The 22,269-nt window shown below is 38.9% G+C and overlaps 1 protein-coding gene across 1 annotated transcript; it reads left to right on the top strand.

Moving 5' to 3' along the window:
* Positions 1-3,347: 3,347 nt before the first annotated feature.
* On the top strand, positions 3,348-15,275 carry LOC125279586 (synuclein, alpha interacting protein). Its single transcript, XM_048209432.1, has 10 exons — positions 3,348-3,505; positions 4,122-4,192; positions 6,287-6,350; positions 6,483-7,198; positions 7,420-7,599; positions 9,039-9,152; positions 9,226-9,351; positions 10,926-11,095; positions 11,177-11,263; positions 13,986-15,275. The coding sequence occupies exons 2-10, from the start codon at positions 4,136-4,138 to the stop codon at positions 14,851-14,853; spliced, it is 2,382 nt and encodes a 793-aa protein (XP_048065389.1). The 5' UTR covers positions 3,348-3,505; positions 4,122-4,135; the 3' UTR covers positions 14,854-15,275.
* The last annotated feature ends 6,994 nt before the right edge of the window (positions 15,276-22,269 follow it).

The following is a 22,269-nucleotide window of genomic DNA, read 5'->3' as shown; positions in this document are numbered from 1 at the left end:
GTCGTGAAGCTCTCGTGAACACTCGCGCATGTGCATTGAGTTGAAGTGCGAGTCTGATCACAACACGCATGCATCATGAAGCTCTTGTGAACACTCGCGCATGTGTGTTGAGTTGACGTGTGAGTCTGATCACAACACTCATGTGTCGTGAAGCTCTCGAGAACACTCGCGCATGTGCATTGAGTTGACATGCAAATTTGAACAACACGCATGCGTCGTGAAACTCTCGTGAACACTCGCGCATATGCATTGTGTTGACATGTGAGTCTGAACACCACGCATCCATCGTGAAGCTCTCGTGAACACTCGCACATGTGCATTGACTTGACGTGCAAATCTGAACAACATGCATGCGTTGTGAAGCTCTCACGAACACTCGCGCATGTGCATTGAGTTGACGTGCAAATCTGAACAACACGCATGTGTCATGAAGCTCTTGTGAACACTCGCGCATGTGCATTGAGTTGACGTGCAAATCTGAACAACACGCATGCATCGTGAAGCTCTTGCGAACACTCGCGCATGTGCATTAAGTTGACGTGCAAATCTGAACAGCACGTATGCTTTGTGAAGCTCTTGCGAAGACTCGGGCATGTGCGCTAAGTTGACGTGCAAATCTGAACAACACGCATGCGTCGTGAAGCTCTCGTGAACACTCGTGCATGTGCATTGAGTTGACGTGCGAGTCTGATCACAACACGCATGCATCGTGAAGCTCTCGTGAACACTCGTGCATGTGGGTTGTTGACGCGTCTGAACACAACATGAGTCTGAACACAACACGCATGCATCGTAAAGCTCTCGTGAACACTTGTGCATGTGGGTTGTTGACGCGTCTGAACACAACATGAGTCTGAACACAACACGCATGCATCGTAAAGCTCTCGTGAACACTCGTGCATGTGCGTTGAGTTAACGTGCGAGTCTGATCACAACACGTATGCGTCGTGAAGCTCTTGTGAACACTCGCGCATGTGCGATGAGTTGACGTGCGAGTCTGATCACAACACGCATGCATCGTAAAGCTCTTGTGAACACTCGTGCATGTGCATTGCTGACGCGTCTGAACACAACATGAGTCTGAACACAACACGCATGCATCATGAAGCTCTCGTGAACACTCGTGCATGTGGGTTGTTGACGCGTCTGAACACAACATGAGTCTGAACACAACACGCATGCATCGTAAAGCTCTCGTGAACACTCGTGCATGTGGGTTGTTGACGCGTCTGAACGCAACATGAGTCTGAACACAACACGCATGCATCGTGAAGCTCTTGTGAACACTCGTGCATGTGCATTGCTGACGCGTCTGAACACAACATGAGTCTGAACACAACACGCATGCATCATGAAGCTCTCGTGAACACTCGTGCATGTGGGTTGTTGACGCGTCTGAACACAACATGAGTCTGAACACAACACGCATGCATTGTAAAGCTCTCGTGAACACTCGTGCATGTGCGTTGAGTTAACGTGCGAGTCTGATCACAACACGTATGCGTCGTGAAGCTCTCGTGAACACTCGTGCATGTGCGTTGAGTTAACGTGCGAGTCTGAACACAACACGCATGCATCGTGAAGCTCTTGTGAACACTCGTGCATGTGCATTGCTGACGCGTCTGAACACAATATGAGTCTGAACACAACACGCATGCATCATGAAGCTCTCGTGAACACTCGTGCATGTGGGTTGTTGACGCGTCTGAACACAACATGAGTCTGAACACAACACGCATGCATTGTAAAGCTCTCGTGAACACTCGTGCATGTGCGTTGAGTTAACGTGCGAGTCTGATCACAACACGTATGCGTCGTGAAGCTCTCGTGAACACTCGCACATGTGCATTGACTTGACGTGCAAATCTGAACAACACGCATGCTTTGTGAAGCTCTTGCGAAGACTCGTGCATGTGCATTGACTTGACGTGCAAATCTGAACAACACGCATGCGTCGTGAAGCTCTCGTGAACACTCGTGCATGTGCATTGACTTGACGTGCAAATCTGAACAACACACATGCTTTGTGAAGCTCTTGCGAAGACTCGGGCATGTGCGCTAAGTTGACGTGCAAATCTGAACAACACGCATGCGTCGTGAAGCTCTCGTGAACACTCGTGCATGTGCGTTGAGTTGACGTGCGAGTCTGATCACAACACGCATGCATCGTGAAGCTCTCGTGAACACTCGTGCATGTGGGTTGTTGACGCGTCTGAACACAACATGAGTCTGAACACAACACGCATGCATCGTAAAGCTCTCGTGAACACTTGTGCATGTGCGTTGAGTTAACGTGCGAGTCTGATCACAACACGTATGCGTCGTGAAGCTCTCATGAACACTCGCGCATGTGCATTGAGTTGACGTGCAAATCTGAACAACACGCATGCATCGTGAAGCTCTTGTGAACGCATTGCAGATCAATATTTTTGTAAATAGAGTGGTAAATTATGTTTTTTTGTTCAAACAAAGCACTCGTGTCGCTTCATAAAATTGAGTTTAAGCCACTGGAGTCACATGGAGTACTTTAATGATGACATTCCTACCTTTGCTGGATCTTGGAGTGGTAGTTGCATTGGATCTCTATGGAGGGACAGACTTCATCAAAAATATGCTCTCAGACTTCATCAAAAATATCTTAATTTGTGTCCCGAAGATGAACAAAGGCCTTACGGATGTGGAACGACACTAGGGTGAGTAATAAATGACACAATTTTAATTTTTGGGTGAACTAACCCTTTAAAGACCAGATAACTTTAACATTACTGGAAGAACGTTTGTTAGTAACGTTGAGAGAACCTTGACAGAACGTTCTGGGAGCATTCCCTGTTAACTATTGCATACGGTATCATGTCATTTTGTCTTAATTAGTCGAGGGTATTTTCATTTTGATATCTATATTAATCGAATTGTTTAGTTTGAATGATGTATAGAAGAAAAACAGGAACGTTTAATGAGAGGCTGAAAATGTGAACGTTTTTTTTTTCAGATTCATGTTTGATATTATATCACACATTTATATTTTCAGCCTCTTAAAGGTGCTATTGATATTATTGTCACTTTAGTTTAGGAGGCACAAACCTAACTTGAATAAAAGCAGATGAGAATAATGTTTTCTTAATTTTCATGTGTTCTTATTAATTGAAGGAAGACTGTAATGGAGAATCTGAATGTGTGTGTTTGTACTTAAACATATTCTGGGGAAAATAAGTGAGTTAAACCTGACAAAACCTCCGTTCTTATAAAAAAACACTAAAAATATAAATTTTTTGTTATGCTCGGGTTATTTTTTTTATTATTTCATTATTTCAAGCTTTTATAATTTCTGCGCGTGCGTGTGTCTGTATCGCCCTCTGCTGGCGAGTCACCGTGTGCGCGCTGTGTGTCGGGTCGCGCGCGCAGAGGAGGCTGAGGGAGGCGCGCGCTCGTGTCACATTCTTCAGATGATCCGCTATTCAGAAGAAACACAGACAGACAATCAGCGACACACAGCAGCGAGCACAAGGTACGACACACACACACTCTCTCACACACACACTGAACACAACACAACGGGCAAAAGCGATCAGAAACACACGAGAGGATCCAGAGAGAAACAATAAGATGGTGAGAGATCATCTGAGGGATGCTAACGCTAAAGCTAATGCTAGAAACAAAAGACTGACAGAAACAGGCAGATTTAAAGAGATAAACATCTATCTTCATCTCATGAATATTCATCAGTTTGTTTTTCATGATCGGTTATCGACGATTGTGTGTTTGATGTGAAATAGACACATTAAATCATGGTTCTGCTCTTATTGTGACTGATTCATCAGTTATTCATGTTTTGTCAAAATATAAACAAGTTTCCTGTTCACCTGACGTCATCGAGGCCGCTGCTGGTTAATGTTGACCAGTGGTTAAATAGCTACTTAATCATAATTTTATTACTCACTTCACCTCTGGTAACCACGCCCACTTTCCACTGTCCAATCAAGTGCTGATGGATGAGCGCAAGCCCCGCCCCTCGCTTTATGACGTCACATTCTTGTTTGACTGGAGTGTGTATCAGTGATTATTGATCAATTAAATCGTGTGTGTGTGTGTGTGTGTGTGTGTGTGTGTGTGTGTGTTCTCAGAATGCTGACTGAAGATGGACGTTCCTGAATACCTGGATCTGGATGAGATCGACTTCACTGATGATCTACCCGTGAGTCCGTCTCGTCATGATCACGAGTGACTGTACAGATCTGCTCAGTTATACTTTCAACATTCGTTAAAACATTTTTAATCTTAAAGGAATTCAATCAAAAATGAAAATTCTGTCACCTGTAAGACTTTTCTTCACCTTTGAAACACAAATGAAGATAATATTTATGAAATCTGAGAGATTTCACTTTACATTGAACAGTTAAAATAATTTCTAGCAGGCACACAAGATTTTAGGTTAATATTTCAGTGTTAATGGTCACATGACATGCAGCTAAACAAGTAAAATATTTCATCTTTTCTAGTGTTATTTTTATTTGTTTTTATTTTAGGATTATTTGTTTATTGTGATTTTGTTCAGTTTTAGTTAGTGTTTTACTTTAAAATTATTTATTTAATTTATTATGTTTTTATTATTTAGAAAGTGTTTTCTGTAGATTTTTTCTTTTACTATTTTTTTCATTTTCATGATTCAATGAATTTTTAGCTAGCATTTTATTTTGATATTTTTTATTTTAAAATGATATCCTTTTATTTTTATGATGCTAAAATGTATTTTAAAGTTTACTTTAAAGATTTATTTAATTTTATCTTTTTCATTTACATGATTTAATTTTAGTAAGCATTTTATTTTGATTTGTTTTTTTAAATGATTTATATATTTTCATGAGTTTTTTAGTATTTTATTTAGAAATGCTCTTTTAAAATTATGTTTTTCTTTTTATAATTTAATGAATTTTTAGATGCTACAGTATATTTTAGTTATTTAATTTTTTCTTTTTTATGATTTAAGTTTCTAGTAAGTTTTATTTTGATTTGTCTTTATTTTTAATCTATATTTATTCTATTTTCTTTTTATGATTGTTTTAGTTTTTAGTAAGTGTTTTATTTAGATATTATCTTTAAACTGATTTCTTTTTATTTTTAATGAATTTTTAAATGATAATTTTTTTTAAAACAATTTATTTTAAAGATTTATTTAATTTATTTATTTTCATGATTTAATGGATTTTTAGTAAGCATTTTATTTTGATTTGTCTTTATTTTTAAATGATTTACATATTTTCTTTTTATGATTTTATGAGTTTTTTAGTTAGTGTTTTATTTAGAAATGTTCTTTTAAATGGTAATTTTCTTTTTATGATTTAATGAATTTTTAAATGCTAAAGTATACTTTAAGTTTTTTTTTTCATTTTTATGATTCAAGTTTCAGTAAGTTTTAATTTGATTTGTCTTTATTTTTAAATGACATCTATTTAGTTTTTAGTAAGTGTTTTATTTAAACTGATTTCTTATTATTTTAATGATTTAATGAATTTTTAAATGCTAAAATATATTTAAAAGTTTATTTGAAAGATTTCATTAATTTTTTCATTTTCATGATTTAAGTTTTAATAATCAGTTCATTTTGATTTGTTTTTCATTTTTAAATAATTTATATTTTTTATATGATTAAATGAGTTTAATCATTAGTTTAATCATGAGTTAGTTAGTGTTTTTAGAAGTTTTCTTTTAAAATTATTTCATTTTTATTAAATTAATGAATTTTTAAATGCTAAAATATGTTTTAAAGTTTATTTTAAAGATTTATTTAATTTTTATGATTCAAGTTTTAGTAAGCATTTTATTTTGATTTGTTTTTATTTTTAAATGATTTATATATTTTCTTTTTATGATTTGAATTTTGTAATGTTTTATTTAGATTTTTTCTTTTAAAATTATTTCTTTTTATTTTTATGATTTAATGAAGTTTTAAAAGCTACAATTTATTTTAAAGTTTTATATATATATATTTTCATTTTCATGATTTAATACATTTTAGTAAGCATTTTATTTTGATTTGTTTTTATTTTAAAGTAATTTATTTCAATCTTTCATTTTTAGGATTTAATTGTTACAGTAATTGTTAAAATGTTACAGTATTGACGTATGATGAATACAGTAGATTACAGCGTCGTTCTGTGTCCCTTCAGTATTATAATACACAGAATCGTGCACTGCTGGTGCTCATGTGGCGTTCCTCAGGTGCTCATGACGTCACATGACGTCACAGTAGTGTTTGTTGACCTTTAACATGTCCTGATGTCTGTCACAGTACGCGTCCAAGAGCATTCCTGAGCTGTGCCGAAGACACGATGGACAGAGCGACGAGAGACAAGGTACGACGTACGAGATAAAAATGACCTTTTTTATTTTTATTTCATGGCGGAATCGAGCTTCCATAGTAAAGCTGCTTTGAATTCATGTGTAGCGAAAGGCGTTTAATACAGATTCATCTCATTGTTTTTCAGCTCCGTCCATCAACTGGGCTCGTACCGCGGCGTCACACGGCGGAGCGGGAATCAAACCCACCGGCATCGCCGACGTCTACAGCAAATTCCGACCCGTCAAACGCGTGTCTCCCCTCAAACACCAGCCGGAGGTGTCGGAGACGGAGGCCGACGGGAAGAGCGTGGAGCAGAGCGCAGAACAAAGCAAAGAGGACGCCGCCGTTTCTCCCTGCGCCGTCAAGAGCCGAGGCCTGGCGAACGGAGCTCTGTTTGGAGAGCTGGAGCACTACGACCTGGACATGGACGAGATCCTCGACGTGCCGTACATCAAATCCAGTCAGCAGACGGCTACTCTGCCCCGCGTGGCTTCGGAGAAGAGGAGCGCGGCCGCCGGCGTCAGAGGATCGACGCTCGCCCACTCCGAGAGCCTGAGCGGCGGGACGCAGTTCTGTGTGCTGTCGCCCGTCAACTGGCCCGACATGAGGAAGTCAAAGTCCGTGGATCTCAGGGCACAAAGCGCGGGATTCGAGCACGGTCACGGATCGGAGACGGACAAGCTCCTGTCCGGCCTGCCCTTCCCGGACAAAGCCGTATCCGACGGCGGGCAGGCGGCGTTCCCTCTCCAGGGAGCCAAAGGCACGAGGGGGGGCTTGCGAGCGTTTGGAGACGGCGACGAAGAAGCCAAGAAGACGCAGAACATCCTGAACATCGTGAGAGAGGGGCAGATCTCACTGCTGGTAAGAACCGGTTCTCCGTCATTTAAAGTCTAGTTCCTGAAGTTGTTTAGATTTATATTCAACCAAGGTAAAAAAACACTTTAATTCTCTCATAATATCCTTCAGCTCTTTTCTCTCAGTGTCGGAAACGCTTCGTTCAAAGATTCGGTCTCTCTAAACCCCGCCTTCCTGAGAGCTGCTCTGCTCTGATTGGTCAGTGTGTTGTGATTGTGTCTGTGCAGCCTCACTTCGCCGCAGAGAACCTGGAGCGCATCCGAGACGAGGACGGGAACAACCTGCTGCACGTGGCTGCGGCTCAGGGTCACGCCGACTGCCTGCAGCACCTGACGTCGCTCATGGGCGAGGACTGTCTGAACGAACGCAACAAGCAGCAGCTCACGCCCGCAGGCCTCGGCGTCCGGGTACGTCCGTCTGGTTGTTCGTGTCTGTGTCGTCGAGCTCGGCTCTGTGCTAGTGCAGTTGATTAACTGCTAATGATTAATTAAATCTGGGGTTTTCAAACTGGGTCCCCTAGGGGGCGCTAGGGGTCCGTGGAAAAGTTCAGAGAAATATGTAAAAAAATTTAAAAATGCACATGAATGAATGAAAGCAAGTTATTGTAATATTTATTTATAAATAAATAATAATATAATAGATATAATTACATTTTCAGACTTAAAAACCTGTTGTCGATGAAACCAAAATAAAAGATATAACTAAATTAATAATTAATAATAATTTAGTCTTCATTTTTTTTTATATTATAAAGTTAAAATATAAAATAAAAATATTTTTTATTTTTATGATGCTAAAATGTATTTCAAAGTTTACTTGATTTAATGAATTTTTAGTAAGCATTTTATTTTGAATGATTTATCTATTTTCTTTTTATGATTTTGAGGTTTTAGTAAGTGTTTAATTTTCTTTTAAAATGGTCTTTTTCTTTTTATTATTTAATGAATTTTTAAATGCTACAGTATATTTTATTTTTACATTTTTATGATTTAAGTTTTATTAAGAGTTTTAATTGTATTTGTCTATTTTTGAATGATTTATCTATTTTCTTTTTATGATTTTATTAATTTTTAAATTAGTGTTTTTAGGATTTTTATTATTTATTATTTATTAATATTATTTTTATATAGAATTTTATTTCTTTTTATTACTTCTTTATATTTACAAAATGAAAGATATAACTAAATTAATAATTAATAATAATGATTAATAAAAAATTTAATAAAAATATTATAAAGTTAAAAATAGAAAATTAAATAAAGAAAAATAGAAAATAAAAAGATTATAAAGTAAAAAAAATAATATTATAAAAATTGTATTATTATTATTACATCACAGTTCAAAACACAATATTTGACAAAATAATAATAATATAGATTTTAGACCAAATTGTGCTGTTCTGTAAATAAATTGTTTAAAAAGAAAAACATTTTAAATAAAAAAATGTTAAATACAGATTACATTTTGATTTGTTTAACTGCATGTAGGGATGCAAAGGAGTGGAACATTTCTGGTAAATTTCCAGAAACTTTTCAAAATTTCCAAAAATCCTGGAAATTTTCCACCTCTTTGCATCCCTACCTGCATGTCATGTGACATTAACCTACATCAAAGAACCGTGAACATACGAATGAGAATTGAAATATTAATTTTAAATCTCAAATATTTGAGCTCAAAATGGGTTTGGCGAATGAAAATTGTTCAAACATCAACACAATAAACTGCACACTGTTTCCCTTCCAGGAAAATTTGATGACATCATCCTGCACTCGTGGGCGTGTACAGATGTTCGTCCAATCAGCTGTGGCGTATACTAAACAGACTAAACTTTGTGTCGTTTGTGTAGAACGGTCATCTGGAGTGTGTGCGCTGGATGGTGAGCGAAACCGAAGCCATCGCCGAGCTCAGCTGCACTCGAGAGCATCCCAGCCTCATCCACTACGCCGCACGGCACGGACAGGTGAGCGACTCCGCCCACACGCCGCAGGAACGCTCCAGCGGTCACGTGACTAATCACGGCACATGTGTTGCAGGAGCGCGTCCTGCTGTGGCTGCTGCAGTTCATGCAGGAACAGGCCATTTCTCTGGACGAGGTGGATCAGAACGGGAACTCGGCGGTTCACGTGGCGGCTCAGTACGGCCATCTCAGCTGCGTTCAGGTGCTCCGCTCATTTTATCCGCACTTACTTTGTCTGGGATGCAGTAAGAAAGAGAGACAGGAAGCGGCTCTCCCTCCCATTTCCTGTTGATGTTCCTGTAGTGCTGAGAGACGTACCGGTCCAGCTTTCAGGATTGTTCTGTTTGGTCACAGACAGAAAGAAAAACATTCACTAACCACATGTCACACAAATGCACAAAATCAGAAACGAAAGAGCTGTGAGGTTCCTCTGCATGAGATTGTTTTGTGGAAAGCCCTTATATGGAGATGTTTTGACTTGTTTTATGCAAATGACTAACCTCAGGTATGCAATCGCTTGTTTAGAATACAGACAATGTGCATGTTATTAAGCAACTAGTTAATAGTGAGCCCCACAAAAAATAAAAATAAAAAAATAAAGTAAAAGAAAAGAAAAGAAAATGGGTCTAGTTATTGTTTTTGATACATGTAACCTTAATAAGTAGGGTTATGACACCAAAAGCTACTATAATAACTAACTTAAATTTTAATTATTAGACAAATAAACAGTAAGTAATAAAATAGTAACAAATAATTAAATAAATACAACAGAACAAACATATAAATGAAATAGACGGTGCTTTTCAAGTTTTTCATGTAGGTTTAAACAGGAGATTTTCAGGTACAGAAATTGTAATCTAATGTATAACTATAGATTAAACTTTATTAAAGTTAATCAAGAGCAGTAACAGATGCATAAATAATGTTTTGAAATGTTGAAAATATAAAACATTAAATACTGTTATTTGAAATTAATTTAAAAATGAAAAGACACTTTAAATGTGGAATTAAACTCGCCAGTAGGTGGCAGCGAATCACTGTTTAATGAGCGAATCATTGAGATTCAACCGATTCATTCAAACGGCTGATTCATTCAGGAAGTGTTGCTGAGAGACACAAAACAATGCTGGAACTGTTTTCGTTGGCGAAATACAGCGAAACAGGCGATTTGGTGTGTAAAATGTAAGTCACTTGATATTAAGTTCTTGTTCATTAAACTATACGCTGAATAAAATCAATATCACATTTGTAATGAAGCTGATATTTGGACAAAAACGCCGCTCTTTGTTTAATATTGGTTAACTATATTAAATGATATAAATATAAAAGATATACAAGGTCATTTTTGCTCCTTATCTTGAATTCTGATGCATCCTAAAGGCATTTTAATAGACTAAATCACGCAATGAATGCGTACACCAGATATGCACGCGCACTAGTCTAACCTACTAGACTACGTCACGAAGTGTATGCATGCTCTCAATGGGTGTTTGGTTTGGTTTTTGTAAAGTGAGGGACATGCTTGATAATTTCAGATCATTAAATCAACAGTTATGACATCATAGATGATATATATTGCACATCCTACAGCCTTGGACCGATAGGGCGAGTGACCGTTCCGTCTACTGTCCCGAGCGTCGTTCACACTGGCCCCGGGCCATCAGGAGGTCCTTATTGTTGAGCCCTGCTAAAGTGTTACCTAAAATGAAGAAATTTGTCATGCGAAGTTAATGTGCTGCTGTCTTCTAACGTGTTTGTTTTTCTGCGTGAGCTCAGACTCTTGTGGAGTACGGCTCCAACGTGACCGTGCAGAACCAGCAGGGCGAGCGTCCGTCCCAGTGTGCCGAGCGGCAGGGTCACAGCACCTGCTCGCGCTATCTGGTGGTGGTGGAGACGTGCATGTCGCTGGCGTCGCAGGTGGTCAAACTGACCAAACAGCTGCACGAGTAAGAGATTTCATTCATGTGATGCGTTTGACTTCTGATGCGACCTGTGAGTGACGCCAACATCTGTTTCTGACTCCACAGACAAACTACAGCACGGGTCGCCATGCAGAACCAACTCCAGCTGCTCCTGCAGACGCAAGAGCCCAACGGAAGACCTCGATCGCCAAGGTCTGTCCTCGATGAGCAGCGATTGTCCTGCAGTTTGATGCCAAGCATGGTTCAAATATAATGCAGAATGTCACAGCAAATTTTGGATGAACAAATCAAAAGTAGGGCTGTACACTTAATCAAGAGTCACTTCAGCAGATACACACACAAACTCAAAGCTCTTCGAGAAAACCCGGCAAAATAAAAGTTTGGTTTAACTTACAATTATTATACCATAGAATGTACCTCTTAAAATAAGAATAATAGTAAATAATAGCCATTAAGGGGCCAAGCACAAAGATCGCATGGTAAGTCATGCCAACATTGCTGGGAGCATCAGACCAACTGCAACAATGAGCAATTAAAGACCTATTAAGATAATTTTAGGTAAAATAGGTGAAAAAATACTCAACAATAATGATTCAATGCTTTATCACTTTCGATCAATAGGTGGCGCTGTGACCCATTTGATGTATTGTGTTTAGAGTGAGCTGACAATGACACGTGCAAAGTTTGGTGTCAATATGCCACAGAGATACAGCCTCAAGAGTCGTTTTGGCATCATGCCTCAAATTTGTTGCTGCGGTAAACGAAAACGGTTTCGTCTATTAACACAAAACTTTTTGCCGGCATGGTCTGAAGAGGATACGATTCAATTTTGGTGGAAATCGGACTAACGGTCAAGGAGGAGTTTGAAAAAGTAGGTTTTTAAAGAAAATCAGAATGCTGGACAGGACGATTGGCTAGTGTCTATGTTCTCTGCATGACCCAAGTAATCTATTGAGACCAGTTTCATCACATAGGTTAATTTGGTCAAAAGTTAGTAGCATTTTTGTAAATTTCATTATAACTTTTGACCACAAGGTGGCGCTGCCCCAAATATTTTTGAGTACTGTCAGGGCATGGTGCCGAAGACATACAGAGTTTCGAACAATACGCCAATGCGTTCGTAAAATACAGCATTTTGCGAAAAAATTCAAAATGCTGTGATACCCAAAATGGCTGATATTGGAAAATTGATTATTGTTCAACTCTGCATGCTACACTGAATCTAAAGAGACTGAAAGAGTCTTGTGATTTTTGGCCAAACCATTCAGAAGTTTTAAGCAAAAATTGCCTTTTTTTTTTTTTAGTATCTCCGGACCAGTAGGTGGCGCTGTGCCGAAACGCAGCATGTAACTTTAGGTCATACTCGAGATGACTTGTACCAAGTTTGGTCTGAATATGATAAAGCGTTGAGGACAAGCCTCATCGGTAACCAAAACAGCAACAACATTAATGCTCCGAGCGGCGGAAAAAATGCCGGTCCGTTCGGGAAAATGAGCGAATCCAGGAGCAAATTCAAATTGGCTGATATGGTAAAATTGGGTATCGTCCGACTCTACATGCCTCACCGAATCTAAAGAGACCAGTTTTGTGATTTTTGGCCAAACCATTCAGAAGTTTTAGCAAAAATTGCCATTTTTCGTATCTCCAGACCAGTAGGTGGTGCTGCGCTGAAACGCAGCATGTAACTTTAGGTCATACTCATGATGACTTGTACCAAGTTTGGTCTGAATATGATAAAGCGTTGAGGACAAGCCTCATCGGTAACCAGAACAGCAACAACATTAATGCTCCGAGCGGCGGAAAAAATGCCGGTCCGTTCGGGAAAATGAGCGAATCCAAGAGCAAATTCAAATTGGCTGATATGGTAAAATTGGGTATCGTCCGACTCTACATGCCTCACCGAATCTAAAGAGACCAGTTTTGTGATTTTTGGCCAAACCATTCAGAAGTTTTAGCAAAAATTTCCATTTTTCGTATCTCCAGACCAGTAGGTGGTGCTGTGCTAAAACGTAGCATGTAGCCTCAGGTCATACTTGTGATGACCTGTACCAAGTTTGGTCTGAATACGATAAAGCCTCAGTGGTAACCAGAACAGCAACAACATTAATGCTCTGAGCAGCGGAAAACACGCCGGTCCGTTCGGGAAAATGAGCGAATCCAAGAGCAAATTCAAATTGGCTGATATGGGAAAATTGGGTATCGTTCGGCTCTCCATGCCTCACCGAATCTAAAGAGACCAGTTTTGTGATTTTTGGCCAAACCTTTCAGAAGTTTTAGCAAAAAATGCCATTTTTTGTATCTCCAGACCAGTAGGTGGCGCTGCGCTGAAACGCAGCATGTAACTTTAGGTCATACTCATGATGACTTGTACCAAGTTTGGTCTGAATATGATAAAGCGTTGAGGACAAGCCTCAGCGGCAACCAGAACAGCAACAATAATACTCAGAGCGGTGGAAAACACGCAAATCCATGAGCAAATTCAAAATGGCCGAAATGGGAAAATTGGGAATAAAATTCCTAGGTCATACTCGTGATGACTTATACCAAGTTTGGTTTGAATACGATAAAGCGTTGCGGAGATATAGTCTTACGTCTATCTTCGCTTACACTACGTAAAATTTGTTTGCGCGTTGTTCGAGAACAGTTTGACGAATCTAATTGAATTCCATACATTTTTGTCGGAATGTGGTTCTGTGGGCTGCCATAGACTTCCAGAGCGGAAGTAGAAACGGTAGAAGAATAATAAGAACACCAACGATTAGAATAGGTGCTTACACACCTTCGGAGCTTGGCCCATAATAATAATAATAATAATAATACCGTTTATTAACTGAAAAAAGAATATGGTAACAAATAAACCATATTTCATAGGGCCCTCCATCAGAACTCATCGTCTCTCTCTCCTCTCTCGTAGCTCTCACGTTCCTCCGGCTGAGACGTGGCCTGAGATGACGCTGACGGCTGAAGTGACGGCTGATAACGGCCAGTGGGTCCTGAAGCAGAGACACACGGACTCGGATGGCGTTCTGAAGAAGCTGCTGGGAAAAGACCCGGCGAGTGCCAGAGACAGACTGACGCTGGAGTTCCAGGACGGTGCCGGAGGGGTGGAGTCAGGGGCGGGGCCTGGAGCCGGACCAATGAGACGGCTGGGGATGGGAGAGAGGCGGGAACTAAAGTTGGCTCGTCTCAAGCAGATCATGCAGCGTTCGCTTAGCGAATCAGACGGCGACGCGGCGTATGCTCCGGATGAGTCCAAACCCGCGGCCGGCGGCTCCAGGCCCGACAGACCGACCCAGCTGCCCATCGCAGAGGTTGAGGAGCACAAGCACGGCTCCACCAGCGAGCGCAAGCTCTCCTTCGCGCACAGGACTTCCAAATCCGTGGACGCTTACAACCCGTCTCCATCTTCAGACCACAGCGATCCCGAAACGAAAGCCGACGCGGCGGGAGAGTTTCCCGACGGCCAAAAGGTCGCGACGAGCCCCAAAAGTGCCCTCAAGTCCCCGTCCTCTCGAAGAAAGACCTCTCAGAACCTGAAACTGAGGGTCACGTTCGACGAGCCGCCGCGTAAAGACGGACCCGCGGCCGACGTGAAAGTCCCGCCCGCCAAAGACAAGGCGGAATCCGGGAAACGGCCTTTCGGAACGTTCCGCTCCATCATGGAAACTCTCAGCGGCAACCAGAACAGCAACAACAACAACACTCAGAGCGGTGGAAAAAGCGCCGGTCCGTCCGGGAAAAAGAGCGAATCCAAGAGCAAAAGCAAGACGAGCGCTGTCTAGAGCAGCCGACGCTACAGAACTATGATTCAGATTTGCACTCTGATGACCTTTTAGAAACCAGGTGCTTGATTAATGAATCTTTTCGACACTATTTGCAGTCACACTTTCTTACATGCGAGTTTTTGAAATAGTAATTTTTCAATACTGTGATTTTGTACAGACTCAATAATCAAACAGAAGCAGCAGAGAATGAACAATCGAACAAACGAACGAACGAATGAATCATGTTCTTTATTCCAGTGCTGCACCTTCAGATTCTGACTGCTTTCATAACTCAAATACGTTTATATGTAATCTGTCTTGTTCTGAGTTAATGTATGGATTTATAATTTAACTCTTATGTTTGAATGCAAGAAATATGATATTATTGGAATCATTGTAACGACATTTGGAGGTTAAAATAAAGACGTTTTCAACTGTTACACTGATTTAATGTTGTCAAATACTGACATTCGTCATTTTGGCTGCGTGAGATTCTCCGGCTTTGTTGTTGTTGAGCTGTTAAAGCTCCGCCCTCTTCTGGAAAGGGGGCGGGAGCAGCAGCTCATTTGCATTTAAAGGGACACGGCGTGTTTTTGCTCACACCTAAATAGGGGCAAATTTAACAAGCTATAATAAATGATCTGTGGGGGATTTTGAGCTGAAACATTCACATTCGTTACATCTCGTAAAAGTGGCATTATCGGTCCCCTTTAATTAAAAGTGACTCCAATGGCAGATATTTGTTCTTGTTTTAAGCACAAACTCACTTCATTTTGATTCATTTTTTTGAGTAATTTCTCTTCTCCAGTAAATGTATCTTGATTTAAGAATGTTTAGATATTTGTGCTGGAAAACAAGACAGAAACACCGAGGAAGAACATCATTTGTTGCAGTGATGACTTATTGTGCAACACTGATACAATTTCCTCAAATACGAATCGAATCGTGAGTCAGAAGTGAGTCGATTCCCTGGAGTGTTGAACTATGAACCACAGGTTTAATGCTCCTTGAAAGAAGAGTATTTCATTCCATACAAAAGCCAATATGTGCAGATGTGTGACGTTAAACTGATGAATTAGAGCTCGTTTGCAGGACGGCAGGAGCGTTTCGCACCTCTGAAGACGCCGGCGCTTTAATTGGTGCTGGTGTTTGAGAGAGAGAGACAGGTCGAGAGAGAGACAGACAGACAGACAGCGTGTTTAAGGCTGTTGTGCAGCATGAAAATGGAGGAGACGAGCGCTTGATTTGACAGGAGGAGAGTCGTCTATAGATTTTTGTGTCCATTGTTTGGGCTTATTTGTGTGCTGCTTTACTCAGTCAATCAAATATAATTGACACCGCTGGGCTGCTGTTGTTTCTGGATGACGGCGGTTAATGCCGCTGGAAAACAGCTGCAGGAAAGTTTCTCCGCTGAACGATGGGAAAAGGTTTCTGCCAGAACGGTGACAATCTTTCAGCCGTCAAGCGCATTAAGTGATGCGATGACACAGATGAGGGATAATAATGTAATCAACCTTTAATTGTGCCGCTTCTGTTGCTGCTCCATCAAATACGAGCTGCAAACAATTCCACACATTCGTGCTGTAATTAAACAGTCTGATGTGTTTGTTTTCATGAATCTGTTGTGTGAATTAATGCATCTGATGGTGATGTTCGTGCCGCAGAAGACCAGAAGAGGGAAGCAGAGCTGTGCAGAAAACACCATCATCACTTGGATTTCTGTCAGATAATTCTAAATTTAATTACGTTTCGAAATCTGTACGGTAAACATTCCGTTTCTAAATTCTGTGGTGAAAAACATCAGAGCTGGCAAACAAAACAGATTTCAGAGCATTAGGAAGCGAATGGAGACCTGCCTGTGACCTTTGACCTCTGACCTGCTGTCAGGCATCTGAGAAATACTGTTTAACTTCCAGTGAGATGAAAGGATGTTTGTGAACTTTATTTGGCAGGTACAGTTACATTATCAAACAACATGATTCTGATTTAATCCACCATCAGATCATCAGTCAGATTTTAGAAAACAACATCAATGCATAATTTAATCTGATGACACTTTCATATTCATCCCAAACATGAGCGAAATGTTCTCCACATGTCCAGATGATTGACTGTGTTTAATGACACAACAGACTCGCGGTGAAAAACTCGGCCGTTCCTCCAGATCAAATATTTACATGTTGAAATAAAGTCTGAGGAATGTCGTTTTTGCCTCCCGGTGTTTTTCAGTAAGATCGACGCTGCTGACGGGAATCACAGGGAACGCTCTGGCAAGGGCCTCTTCCAGTAACGTTAATAGAACGTTTTAATAACGTTAGCACAAAAACATTATTTATACGCCTTTTATTCGAAATGTTAGTTTTTTTCTTGTTTCAGAACGTTCAGAGAACATTCAAAAGTAACGTTTCATTAATGTTTGAAGAATGATAAAATGGAATGTTCCCTTTAAGACCCCCTGTGGTGAAAATCAAGTTTTTAATGTTTTTTTATGTCTTTTAATATGATTTAAGACGAAACGTGCAAATTCATCATTCAACACCATTGCTGATATTTTGTCTTTAAAAGTCTGCAGTGATTTGAAAAATCGCAGTTTGAAATCACTGGTGTTTCTTACATCACAAACTAGCATATCATTAACTATAATAGATTTAAGCAAAAGGCTAATCATATTAATTGCCGTTATGTGTCCGACGATGTAAAAAGCAACACAATTGTGCAGCGTTTACCTCAGTAAGTTGACCGAGTGGATCTCTGAGCTTGTGTGAGTGAGTGGAGGCGGGGCTAATTAGCATATTCATACTAAATGAGGCAAGGGTGTCGAGTTACATTCAAGCTATTTTAAGGCATTAAGATTTTTTTTTTTTTCACAGGAAAAAACATTTAAATATGTAATTTTGGTGGTCAAACATGAGTTTTAAGGGATAAAATTATTGACTACAGGGGGACTTTAACGTTCGCATAACCAAGAAACAACATTTAAAAAACTGGGCGTTCTGAACGTTCAGAAATAACGCTTTCAACTTAATTGTGTAACATTAGCATCACATTATTAGCTGTTTGATAACGTAGTCAAGCGAAGGGCTAATTATATTAATTACTGTTATGTGTCCGACGTTGTGAAGACAGATACCATTGTACAGCGTTTACCTCAGTAAGTTGACCGAGTGGATCTCTGAGCTTGTGCAAGTGAGTGGAGGCGGGGCTAATTAGCATATTCATACTAAATGAGGCAAGGGTGTCGAGTTACATTCAAGCTATTTTAAGGCATTAAGATTTTTTTTTTCCACAGGAAAAAACATTTAAATATGTACTTTTGGTGATCAAACATGAGTTTTAAAAGAAAAAAATATTGACTACAGGGGGACTTTAACGTTCGCATAACCAAGAAAAAACATTTTTTTAAAAATGGGCGTTTTGAATGTTCAGAAATGTTTTCAGCTTAATCGTGTAACATTAGCAACACATTATTAGCTGTTTGATAACATAGTCAAGCGAAAGGCTAATCATATTAAATATCGTTATGTGTCCCATGTTGTGAAGAGCGATGCCATTGTGCAGCGTTTATCTCAGTAAGTTGACCGAGTGGATCTCTGAGCTCGTGCGTGGAGGCGGGGCTAATTAGCATATGCATAAATCCATGTATACTATATGAGGCAAGGGTGTCGAGTTACATTCAAGCTATTTTAAGGCATTAAGATTTTTTTTTTTTCACTGAAAAAAACATTTAAATATGTCATTTTGGTGATCAAAGATGAGTTTTAAGGGATAAAAATATTGAGTACAGTGGGGCTTTAACGTTTGCATAACCAAGAAACAACATTTAAAAATCTGGGCGTTCTGAACGTTCAGAAACAACTTTTTCAACTTAATCTTGTAACATTAGCAACACATTATTAGCTGTTTGATAACATAGTTAAGCAGTGTTTATCTCAGTAAGTTGACCGAGTGGATATCTGAGCTCGTGCGTGGAGGCGGGGCTAATTAGCATATGCATAAATCCGTGTATACTAAATGAAGCAAGGGTGTAAAGTAACATTCAAACTATTTGAAGGCATTAAGATTTTTTTTATTTCCACAGGCAAAAACATTTAAATATGTCATTTTGGTGATTAAAGATGAGTTTTAAGGGATAAAAATATTGACTACAGTGGGGCTTTAACGTTTGCATAACCAAGAAAAAAAACATTTTAAAAACTGGGCGTTCTGAACGTTCAGAAATAACTTTTTCAACTTAATCGTGTAACATTAGCAACACATTATTAGCTGTTTGATAACATAGTTAAGCAGTGTTTATCTCAGTAAGTTGACCGAGTGGATCTCTGAGCTCGTGCGTGGAGGCGGGGCTAATTAGCATATGCATAAATCCGTGTATACTAAATGAAGCAAGGGTGTAAAGTAACATTCAAACTATTTGAAGACATGAAGACATTTAAATATGTAATTTTGATGATCAAAGATGAGTTTTAAGGGATAAAATTATTGACTAGACTAACATTCGCATAACCAAGAAACAACATTTAAGAATCTGGGCGTTCAGAAATAACGTTTTCAACTTAATATGAACGTTAGCAAAACGTTGCACATGTTTTTGTGTTCACAAAAATCGGTCAGGTTTCGTACCATTCCCGATGAATTAAACAAATCAAAGCGGAACATTTTTCAGTCACTAATGACCGAACAGCACCAGAGGGTCGAATATATACATTTTCATGAGGAAACCATCATATTTGAGGTTTTTCACACACCGTGTAAAAGCCTGAGAGAACGAAGCCAAACTAGAGCAGTAAATGAGCCCGTTTGTCAGAGATCCGCCGCTTCATATTTATCAAATATCGACCGCGCCTCCCGAACGTTTCCTCCTCCTTTTCAGCGTTTGATGTCAGTGCTTTTGTCAGTGCTCTGGCAGTTATTCATTGGACTGCGATGGCTCCCTTAACCTGTTTCATTGATCTCTGGCTCTCTCCCATTAAAGCATGTGTGTGTCTCCGGCGGGATGAAGCTCGAGTCCCGCCCGCGGAGCCTCGTCTCGGCCTCTGGAGGACCGCGGCATCATTTGGCTCCGTGTTCCTCCATCCACCTTATTTGTTGTAAATAGCAGCTCATTACAGGCGGCCGGACATGAAGCGTCCTGTCACGGCTCAATGGCACGGCTCAGGTTGTTTGTAATGCGGCTGAACTGCAGGAAAAGCGTCCCTCAGGAAGCTGTTGAGTTAGTGATGGCTGCGTGTTTCTCCTCTGACAGATGCATTCATACTGTATTTACTGTGCTGGACGTCCATCTGTCTCCGGATTCATTCTAAAAGAGTCGTTTCGAGAATAAAACAGCGCTGCTGAAGCTCGTGCGCGATTGCACAGTGATGTTTACACAACTCTATAGGCTACTACTGACTCAGGATGAGATTTATTTACATTCCCTCCATATTCTCACTATATCAGACTATATGGGCCATAAAAGCCTGATGGATCAAATATGATACAAAACATAAACACATTATTTCATGTCAGTCTTTACAGGGTTAAATTAGATTAAATGTTGATTTTAGTTGCTGTCAGCCTTAGTTTGACTAAGAACATGTTCATTAATAAATGATACACGATATCAGTTCTTGCAGAGCAGGAATAAAGTATGTGAAATACCTACTATATAATATTTCTAAAAACAAGTTTGATTTGGAAGCCCATTTCACCACATAAAAAAGTTGGAAAATCCTAATTAATTGATTAATAAAAAGTCAAAAATATTATTAAAAAATTTAAATTAGGACTTATGTGATAATTATTACTTTTTAAGTCAGAATTTTGACTTTTTATGTCATAATATCAACTGTCATAATTATAACTTTTTAAATCACAATTTCTTTTTATGTCAGAATTTCTACTTTTTGTCACGTCATAATTATCACATAAAAAGTCAAAATTATGAGATTAAAGAGTCAAAATTATAATTTTCTGTCATTATGTATTATTATGCATATTCATTATGCATATTCAACTTTTTATGTGATAAATATGACTTTTTAAGTCAGAATTTTGACTTTTTGTCATAATATTGACTTTATTTCAGAATTATGACTTTTTATGTCATAATTCTGAAATAAATAAATATCAATTTTTTTGTATATTATAACAACTTTTTAGTCACAATTTCTACTTAAGTTAAAATTTTGATGTTGTCAAAGTCACGTCATTATCATAAAAATTTGAAATTATGACATACTAAGTTGAAATTCTGACTTAAAGGTGCCCAAGAATGCTTTTTCACAAGATGTAATATAAGTCTAAGGTGTCCCCTGAATGTGTCTGTGAAGTTTCAGCTCAAAATACCCCATAGATTTTTTTTAATTAATGTTTTTAACTGCCTATTTTGGGGCATCATTAACTATGCACTGATTTTTTCAGCGCGCCGCCCCTTTAATTTGCGTGCTCCCTGCCACACGAGCTCTCGACTATATTACAGCACATTTACAAACTTCACACAGCTAATATAACCCTCAAATGGATCTTTACAAGATGTTCGTCATGCATGCTGTATGCATGCTTCAAATTATGTGAGTATTTATTTTGATGTTTATATTTGATTCTCTATGAGTTTGAGGCTGTGCTCCATGGCTAACGGCTAATGCTACACTGTTGGAGAGATTTATAAAGAATGAAGTTGTGTTTATGAATTATACAGACTGCAAGTGTTTAAAAATGAAAATAGCGACGGCTCTTGTCTCCGTGAATTGAGTAAGAAACGATGGTAACTTTAACCACATTTAACAGTACATTAGCAACATGCTAACGAAACATTTAGATAGACAATTTACAAATATCACTAAAAATATCATGCTATTATGGATCATATCAGTTATTATCGCTCCATCTGCCATTTTCGCTGTTGTTCTTGCTTGCTTACCTAGTCTGATGATTCACCTGTGCAGATCCAGACGTTACTGGCTGCCCTTGTCTAATCCCTTTCATAATGTTGGGAACATGGGCTGGCATATGCAATTATTGGGTCGTACACCCCGACTGTTACGTAACAGTCTGTGTTATGTTGAGATCCGCGTGTTTTCCGGAAGTCTTTTAAACAAATGAGATTTACATAAGAAAGAGAAAGCAATGGAGTTTGAAACTCAATGTATGTATTTTCCATGTACTGAACTCTTGTTATTCAACTATGCCGAGGTAAATTCAAATTTTGAATCTAGGGCACCTTTAAAAAGTAAAAGTTGTAACTAAAAAATTAGGCTATAATTATGACAGTGAATATTCAACAGAATATTGAACATATTTGGTATAATTTGAATATTGAACAGTCAAATTATACCAAAATTATAAAATTATACCAAAAAAAAAAAAAAAGTATACCAAAAGTATGAATATACCATAGTATGAATTCTGACTTAAGAAGAACAAATTGTGACTAAAAAAGTTATAATTATGAATTAT

The sequence above is a fragment of the Megalobrama amblycephala genome, linkage group LG12, assembly GCF_018812025.1.
Source record: "Megalobrama amblycephala isolate DHTTF-2021 linkage group LG12, ASM1881202v1, whole genome shotgun sequence".
Taxonomy (NCBI): domain Eukaryota; kingdom Metazoa; phylum Chordata; class Actinopteri; order Cypriniformes; family Xenocyprididae; genus Megalobrama; species Megalobrama amblycephala.
This window is presented reverse-complemented; position numbering and strand designations above follow the sequence as displayed.